This window comes from Lactuca virosa, chromosome 3, assembly GCF_052849685.1.
Source record: "Lactuca virosa cultivar CGN04683 chromosome 3, Lactuca_virosa_CGN04683_v6, whole genome shotgun sequence".
Lineage (NCBI taxonomy): Eukaryota > Viridiplantae > Streptophyta > Magnoliopsida > Asterales > Asteraceae > Lactuca > Lactuca virosa.
Genome location: NC_136428.1, coordinates 163,124,990 through 163,134,631, shown reverse-complemented (window position 1 = coordinate 163,134,631; position 9,642 = coordinate 163,124,990). Strand labels below are relative to the sequence as shown.

General features: G+C 35.1%; 1 protein-coding gene across 1 annotated transcript; it reads left to right on the top strand.

Annotated features, from left to right (window-relative positions):
* The first annotated feature begins 1,664 nt into the window (after positions 1 to 1,664).
* LOC145166766 (uncharacterized) lies at positions 1,665 to 3,642 on the top strand. The gene has a single exon (XM_079085808.1). It carries the CDS (start codon positions 1,735 to 1,737, stop codon positions 3,586 to 3,588), a length of 1,854 nt encoding a protein of 617 aa, XP_078941934.1. The 5' UTR covers positions 1,665 to 1,734; the 3' UTR covers positions 3,589 to 3,642.
* Positions 3,643 to 9,642: the final 6,000 nt, after the last annotated feature.

Below are 9,642 nucleotides of genomic sequence, written 5' to 3'. Positions count from 1 at the left end.
AAATCATGATTATTTTTTTTTAAAACAACTCTAGTTTACTCCTAAATTATTTATAATCACTTATGTCCTAATTAAATGAAACTTAAACCTTTAGTGAAATCTTAATTTTTATATATATTTGTTTGTCAAAAAGATTTATATAGTTCCTTTTTGTTTTAAGATACGTCATAAATTATTTATATATACAACTTAAAAAAAAAAAAAAAAAAAAAAAAAAAAAAAAAAAAAAAACTATTGTAGATGGGTAATGCTCCACCTTATGTACATGCGAATAAGCTATCATTATGTTTTACGATATATCAACAATTTTTTTTTTTTTTTTTTTTTTGTTGAAATCTCACATCTACGTACTATACACGATCTCAATCACTTCAATACATATGTTAAATTTTACTCTCTCTCTCTCTAAGACTCTAGTATAATAAACATCTACGTACTATACACGATCTCAATCACTTCAATACATATGTTAAATTTTTATTGTTGAAAATGTAGTATTTCGCATATCTAATACACATGCAGTCAAAGTTATCGTCTAACACCGCATAGACTCAACACAACTGATCTGATCTTATAAAACCTATGTCATAAATGACGTGTTTTAGCAGCTGGTTGAGCAGTCGTGGCAGCAAACAACATGCAAAGTCTTGACTCGTTTTCATTAAGAGTCTCATATCGGCTACACATGGTGTCATTTATATCTATATATTTTTTAATATATTTTCTACCTCTCTTTAAAACAAAAAATATATAAATATATACTTTTGGAAAGAATATTCAACACTTCCCATGACTCTTTATACTTTAGATATTGTTATGTCAGAGGATATTTATTTCTTTATTACAACTCCAACAAAAATTAATTGGTATTATTTAAATAAATCATGAGTAGTAAATTTTGCTTCCAAGTAGTGTTATATTTTTTAACTCATCCAACAAATATGAGATTTGTCAAATTATAAATATCTCACTCTTTTTGCACATTTTTGTAAAAATAATTTACCTTAGAGATATTAAATATACTTCTAGTTTTTTTCCTATAAATCTTCATACTCAATTAAATAGTAACACTAGGTGTAAAATCCGTGTATTACACGGGTTGATTAAAAAAAATAAAATATTAAAATGTAAATAATAATAATTTTTTAAAATAAAATTTTGAAATAAGGAATGAAGAAACATATTAATTACAATTTATTATAATAATTATTACTTTTGATACTTTACATATATAAGTATAAGATTATGTGGCTTTTTAATTTTAAAAATTGAAAAAAAAAACCATAAAATGGCATGTAGATGTTATTTATTTAAAAAAATCACAAAATAACAAGTATCAAAACTTATTAGAGATTGATATCTTCATTTATTATAGTAGATGTGTAATATTTAATGCTCATTTAATGATATTTTAATATAATAATATGATACATGTCGTCATTTAATTGGAAAGGAAAATTTATTGGAATAAAAATAAGAGGATATTTAATTTCTATTTTATCTTATTATTGAAAAATGAAAATAATAAATTTTGATCATTTAAAATGCATTTTCTAAATTGTACTTTTAGATAGTTTCTATGATATACTAAAAGTCAAACAAATTAGTTTTAAATAGTTTAAAGGGTCTCTTTACTGCTTTACATAATTCTTTTGTATCAGAAAACTAATTCAGGCAACTGTTCCCACTAATCACTCTCTCTTGTTCTTCTTCTCCATTATCTCTGCAACTTCAATGGAGATCCAAACCCACATAAACACTTTCTCTCTCATCTTCCTCACTCTTCTCTTTTCTCCATTAACATCACACGCCTGCCACCCTATTGATCATCAAGCATTACTCGACTTCAAACAGAAAATCACCTCAGACCCTTCGAACCTCTTACAATCATGGGCACCTCAAACTGATTGCTGCAAATCGTGGGATGGCATTGCCTGTGATTCCGCCGGCAGAGTTATCAATGTCTCCCGTTCTGGCCTCGTCTCCGGCGACGAATCCATCCTCGACACATCCATGTCCGGTACCCTCTCTCCTTCTCTTTCTAATCTCACATTTCTGCAACTCCTTGATCTCAGCGAACTCAAAGATTTAACCGGTGGGATCCCGCCGGAGTTCGGAAAACTTTCACGTCTAACCTACTTGTTTCTTGAAGCCAATAAGCTTTCTGGTTCAGTTCCGGTCACTTTTCGATTCCTTTTCCGGCTAAAAAAGCTCTACCTTAGTGATAATCGTTTGAGCGGAGGGATTCCACCGGAGATTTCCCGATCTTTTAAATCCCTTTCGGAACTTGGTCTTTCGGGGAATCAGTTTTCCGGTGAGATTCCATCGTCGATTGGGGAAATGGTTTCGATAACACAACTTAACTTTCATGAGAATAATTTCACTGGAATCATTCCGGAAACGATCGGAAAGCTAAAGCATCTTAAAAATCTTGACTTGTCGAATAATCAGATCACCGGAATCATCCCGGAATCGCTTGGATCGCTAGAGAAATTAGAGCTTTTGTATCTTAATCAAAACCAACTTTCTGGTTCCATTCCTTCTTCGATTGGTGGTCTCGTTTCCATTCAATTCATTCGTATGTCGGAAAATCAACTCACCGGTGTAATCCCCCCGTCCATCGGGAAGCTTACGAAGATCCAAAGGTTGGTATGTGATAACAATAAGCTCACCGGAAAACTACCCGCCACCATCGGTCATTTGATCAGTCTCACCGATATTTACTTCTCCGGTAACAGATTGACCGGAAGTATTCCTGCAAGTTTCGGCAACTTAAAGAACCTTCAAGCACTCGATTTATCAAGAAACATGCTTTCAGGCCCGATTCCACCTCAGCTTGCTAAATTACAGAATTTACAAACTCTAGATTTGTCATTTAATCCTCTGAAGCTAATCACATTACCAAATTGGTTTTCCAAACTGAAAGTTTTCCGGCTAAAGATGGCGAACACCGGAATCGAAGGTCCGCTTCCGCGATTCCTGTCGTCGGCATCTACAATCTCAGAACTTGATTTATCCAGCAACTCATTAACAGATGAACTACCACATTGGATCGGGAACATGACGAATCTTTCAAATTTAAATCTTTCAAACAACCGATTCACGAACTCGATTCCAGCTGAATTCAAGAACCTTTCCCTCCTAATGGACCTCGATCTTCATTCCAACAACTTTTCCGGCGACATAAACAGAATTTTCAAGAAAAATGTTCGAGACCCACTTGGCCATTTCAACACAATTGATTTATCGTATAACTCGTTTTCAGGACCAATCAATGTTAATGGCGATGAAGTGGCGATGGATGAAGTTGTTTCTTTGGTTTTATCGCATAATCCGATTGGCGGAATGATACCGGAATGGTTGAGTAAGGGGGAAGGACTGGAACGAATCTTGATTTCTAGTAATAAGTTGATAGGAAAGATACCGAAGGAGTTGTTGAATTTGAAGAAGTTGAAGGATTTTGATGTGTCAGAAAATAGATTAATGGGAGAAATTCCTGGGCATAATGCAAGCATACCAGCTTCTGCATTTTTGGGTAATCCTGGTTTGTGTGGGACCCCACTTCCGCCATGTAAGCATTCCTTTTGATGATGTGTCGTTTTGTTTTCTATTTATATAAATTTTATACAAAAGTTTTATTAAGATTCTATATCTACTTTATCTCTATTTATCTATTTATATCTCTTCTCCCCCACAAAATAAAAAAAACTATTTTGTAAGAATCACTTCCGCAGAATAAAATTCTTATACACTCGGAAATTGCAAGCGATGAGTCTCACGTTAACGTATTTATAGCATGAAAAAAATAATGGTGACCCGCTTGCCTCAATAAGTGGCCTCCGTCTAAAATGCAATTTTTTGTTCATTGTAAACAATATGGCATCCATAGTATTATATCACAATGCTCAAACCACCAAGGTAATGGAAGTACTTGTTTGGATTTTTAAATACCAAAATAATCATGGTCTTGATGTGAACACATGGAAATTTGAATAACTAGTCAACCAAGAATACCAATGAACTATCTTCTCAATGAATATAAACAAACAACCTATGAAACCAAGATAATAACTACAAGAAAACAAGAATTTTAACATAGTTTTACTATCAAGACGATATTGTACGTCCATATAATAAGAATATATAATTTTATTCCAATAGAGAACCAAAACTCAAACGATTGCAAAGCACGTAATATCAATGTATTTCTATGGTGTAACTAGGAGTGGTAGCACCCTTGGTATATTTTTAGAAATCACCAATCAGAATTTAATAAAAAATAAAAAAAATAATAAACAAGTAAAAAGTAAAAGTAAGAAAAAGGCCAAACACCGATCAGGATTCACCCTCTCTATTTTCTCTCTATTCTCTCCTATCGTTGCACCCTTGGCAAGCCCCTTAGCGAACCCCTAAGGGTGGTGTGTGGTGTGTGCTAGCGAGGGTCATAGCGATCCCCACTCTGTGCAACCTTAATCACTCTCAAACATGATTAAAAATTGCCTCCTCGACACCTAAAATGTAATGATGCTTTTATTAGAATACTCAACAAGCTAAATTCATATAGCTTGAACGGAAATGTAACACCCGAAATTTAGGAATAGAAGTTTTAGCTATAAAGAGGAAATATTTATAAAATAGAAGTTTATTTTTAAATTTAATTAAATAAAAATAGTTAGTTTAAAATTTCGAAGTTAGTGGAAAATAATTAAATGAAAATCTTATTCATTAGTTGGGTGATAAGTTCGGACAAAACCTCTAAGATAGCGAATGTATCTTTTTATATATATTTCTAATAAAACAAAGTCAGTACATAGCTACGGAAGGCAAACAGACAACAAGTTGCGCCGCTAGGCCTTTCTGGATGACAAAACTAATTCTTTTGAAAACAACATCCGTAGATCTAGGGGACATTACATTACTATGCATGACCCGTTGAACTCTGTTGAGGAGCTCCACCGCCTTTGGTGCGAGAAAAAGCAAAAGTATCAAATGCAAAAGGTATAAACACATGTTGATTTTCAATGCATACGTTCTCATGTTTGGTCACCTTGCACGTGACGACTTTCAAAGCAGTCTGTCCCGCTGTGAAACCTCTACTCCTCAAGCCCGCAAGAGGGGAGACCCCAATAAGATCCACACAAGCATGTTTCCCTCCTACCTATCCAAAGACCAATATGTCAGTCGGCCGGAGTATGGATCTTCCATCCAGCGGGTCAGTCAAAAAGTTCACAGCCACTTCTTTCTTCATGGAAATCTCATCAAGCCGACAGACGTCAAAGAGAACGTCCCTGACCACATCATGTCGGTATTTGAAACCTGAGCTCTCTACAATGAGCTGCATGTTCCCCATAGGAATCCAAACATGTCTTGCGGCACACTGGGCATATCTCGTCGACAGTGAATATAGGAATCATAAGGTAGTAACGAAGGATAGTACTGTATTCCACAGGAGACATATGTTGATCGAGCCCGTCAATAAGGATAGGTAGCAGAAAATCTTGAGCATGTGGTGCTCGAAGACACTCAAAAGCTACTTTCTGTCTAACAGGCATGTGCATGTCGACTTCCATATCCTTGACGATTTTACTAAAATGGGCACTCACCTCCACAAACCACAATATCCTCGATAGACTTGCACAACCCTTTGTCAAAGAATACAGTTGCCTCCACCAGGGGCACGGGTTGTCAAGTCTTCAAACCAAACAAAAGTTTTGCAATGCCCATACATGAACAAAGCAAAAGGATCTCACTTTGCGGGTCACATAGCTAGGGAAGAAGACTCATCAAATCGACAGCATTGACAACTCTCTTCCTTGCCAATCCGCTAATAAACCTTGCATCTCTTCTAATTCCCCCCTCCTACAAGGAACTTCACTCCCAAAGACGGTCTCCTTATATCTGTTGGGAATAAGCCGACATAAAGCTTCCTACCATCACATGGGGGCAAAAAAATCTATGTTTTTTTAATATTCAACTCCAAACCCAATCTTGGATCACTAACCTAAATAATGTTCAACACTTTGGCCACCTCTTCTGAATCCCCAATGACGGTCTGATCATTCTAGATACCAAGCATGAAGAAAGAGCTTGCAATTGTCTCTAATCTCATGCACTAGCGGGTGCAATAAATTCTTTTAATTAGGATATAGACTTAAATTGTAAGATAATTTTATTATGTAAGGTAATATTATAATATAAGATATGATAAAGGTTATAAAACGTTAATTTGGGTTAATAACAAAATTAAGATTAAGGGATCAATCTTCTCAAATATGGAAAGATAGGCTTGATGTGTAAATTACTTAACTAGATCTTGGACCTTATTGTTAAGATACTAACTTATTAAGGTACGTGATGAATATCTAAATGTGTATGAGAGTTGGGAGTTAGTTGGGGAATAAATTAAAAACTTCAAAAGTTTAGGGACTATTCTTGTCAAAAGACCCAACATTTTAACTTTAACCATCAAATCTGTCATGATCAAGAATCTTCGTTAGAACAATTGTGTAAGATAGATAGGGATGGGAGACGATTTTAAAGAGAATAAGCAATTAGAAGCCTGAATTAAATTATCCAAGTCATTTTAAAGAAAAAGAGCTTGAATCAACAAATAAACATTAGGAAGATGGCGAATCTTCACTTATCTTCTTCATTTTGACTTATAACTTTGAAAATCTATCACAAATCGGATTTTTTGGATGATTTGTGATTAGAATTATAGGTTGATGATGAACCCCTTCCTAGGTTGCATGTCTAGTATAGTAATTCCATTCCTGTAATCGAGTTTGAGTTCATGAAGCTTCCAATGTAGTTTTAAAAGTCTGGCTTGGTGACATCAACACTCACACTAGAGAGATTTTATTTAAGGTAATAATTTACATTAATTGTATGGTTTAGATCGAAGATATCTGATGCAAAGTCCAAATCATGGTGTTAAAACCTGAGTCAAAATTGAATTTCTTAAGCTTTAATGGAAATTTTTAGGTTTCAAATGATGTTTTTAAACATTCGTAGGTTAATCATCAATTAGAATAATGTTTTGAAGTTATTAACTCAGTATAGATTGTTAGTTATATAAGTTAATTAAATATAGATTTATCAAGGTTTGAACTAGAAGTTGACTAAATCTTCTTATAATAGTACATCATGATTTGAGGGATGCTAAAAAGGTGTTAATATTATTGGAAGTTAGTTTGATGATCCTTGATGCAAAGCATGGGTGAAAAATCAATGACATAGAGTTTAACGATCTTTTTCATACTCACATGGCTAGAGGTAGCATCATAAATATTTATTTGTTCAAGCTCTCCGTATTTATTAAGACTTTGTACACGTAAAATCTAAACCAAATATTTCTTAAGCATATAACACATGAACCATTTAAACATTTTCAGCTAGTTAAAAAAACAGACTTATTATTGTTCATTCTCCCGACCACCAACTTACGGCTCAAGAATAGGTATAGGTTAAAATTTCTTTCTCATGGGCACATCCTAAAATTCCTTATGTGTTAAATGCAATGATTGTGTTAGAAGTTGAGGTTTTCATGGAAAGGATAACAATTATGGAGGCAATCTTGGGGGTTGGAGCTACCTAAAATGCATATTTTTGTTCATTCTCAACTTTATGGAATCCATCATATTCCATCTAAATGCTCGAACCACCAAGGTAATGGACGTACTTGTTTTGATTTGTAAATACCAAAATGGTCACTGTTCTGATGAGAACACACCAACAACATAACGGAAATTTGAAAAACTAGTCAACCAAGAATACAAATGAACTATCTTCTCAACAAATACAAACAATCAACCTAAGAAACTAAGATAATAATTGTAAGGTCACACCTATTGATCTGAGGAGTCAAACACATAGCGCGTTGTCCACCAGCTCCAGCTTCATCAGCGACAGCGTGATCCTAATGATCTTAGTGATCATTTGTATATTAGGTAGATATTCTCTGTAATTATAGCATAGATAGTTGATATGTAATCCTAGTGATTAGGATCAGACCTTACATAGATTAGAATATACCCCCAAAATAGTGGGATCTACGTTTCTATAATCGTATATGTTGAGGCAATAAAGTAAACATCGATAGATTCAAAACAGTTTTGATGAAACAAACAATAAGAACAGAGATTGAATGTGATTGAAAAGGTACCGAATGCTTAATTATCAATATCTTAGAAGAATTCGATAGAACTTCTCTGTAAAGATATGTAGGGCTTACAAAAACATTAACCCTAAAATGATACATGCATAATATATTTATAGTCTAACCCTAGCTGCATAAATGCGGATGGACAGGCCCAATCTGATAACAATAAAGACTAAATACATGTATAATCAATATTCACACAACACCATAAATATCCCAACAATATATAGTATACTATTAGGGTTAAACCCTAATAGAGCTTTGTGCCTCACTTTGTGCGACTGTTGTAACACTTGAATCTTCGTATGTTTCTCTATTGCCCTTGTTGTTATAAAAGTTGCATTTTTGGTCCTTATGTAGTACGCGGGGGGTACCACATGGTATGCTTAGCGTACAAGCTGTGAAGCGAGTACGCGGGGCGTACCACATGGTACGCTTAGCCTACTCATACGAGATGGGAACGGGACTTCAGACACGTATGTTGGGTGTACATCTATGTACGTGGGGCATACGTGAGTAATATTGAAACCCTAATTTAGGGTGTTACACCCTATTAAAACACCTTAAGACCCTAGGGCTGGCCTCTTTACCAACCCCCAAACCTCCTAAAACCCTAAATCGTCCCTTAAGCTTTCTTGGTGGTGTTCTTGATCCCTTGAGAGGATTTTTAGTGGTTATTTACTCATTGTGAAGGAAGCTTTGAAGATTGAAGGTGCCTTGCTTGGAAGGAAGGTCATAGATCCATAATCATCACACTTATTGCAATCTTTTTGAGGTATCAAGTTCATATCTTAGCTTGTAGATGTTTAGATCTCCTTATAGCTTGTTTTATTATGCTTTTGGTCCCTTTTTGGGTTGATTGAAGAGTTAAGACGTTTTAAGGGCTTGTTCTTTTAGATATGAGTTTGTATTGGACTTCTTAAGCATAAAGGTGCAAGCTTTATCGGAGTTTTGGTCACATGCATGCATTAAGTCACTTATTAAGTCCTTTTTAAGCTTAAGAGCTTCATTTAGCCTTGAATGAACGTAAAGTTAACAACTTTACATGATTATCCAGCTCAAGGAAGTCAGATCTATGTTTTGGAGCTTTGTCTTAGGGGATTAAGTGTTAAAATAAAATTTTAGGCTGAAGGGGGTGAGTAAGTTGGGCGTACAAGCATATAAGCTTAGCGTACAATCCTTCAAGTGAGTACGTTGCACGTACGTGCTGAGTACGCCCCGCGTACTCACTTTGTTGGGCCTCGCATGTTTAGGCTTCGGGTTTGGGTTATCTTTTGGGCATAGTTTCTTGGGGCCTTGTTGGGCCTTCTGAATGCAGGTGTTTGGACTAGGAAAAATTGGTGGGCCTTAGGGTAAGGGCCATGTAGGGATGTGGGCTGAATTTGGAAAATTGGGCCATATGTGGGCCTTGGATGGTTAATTGGTTTTTGGACCTTTTGGATTGAAAGTTTGGGCCTTAGTCTTGGACCAAACTAGGTAAG

Bases quoted from the DNA above. Each gene is read 5' to 3' on its own strand.
- LOC145166766 (XM_079085808.1), top strand. From the start codon at position 1,735: ATGGAGATCCAAACCCACATAAACACTTTCTCTCTCATCTTCCTCACT.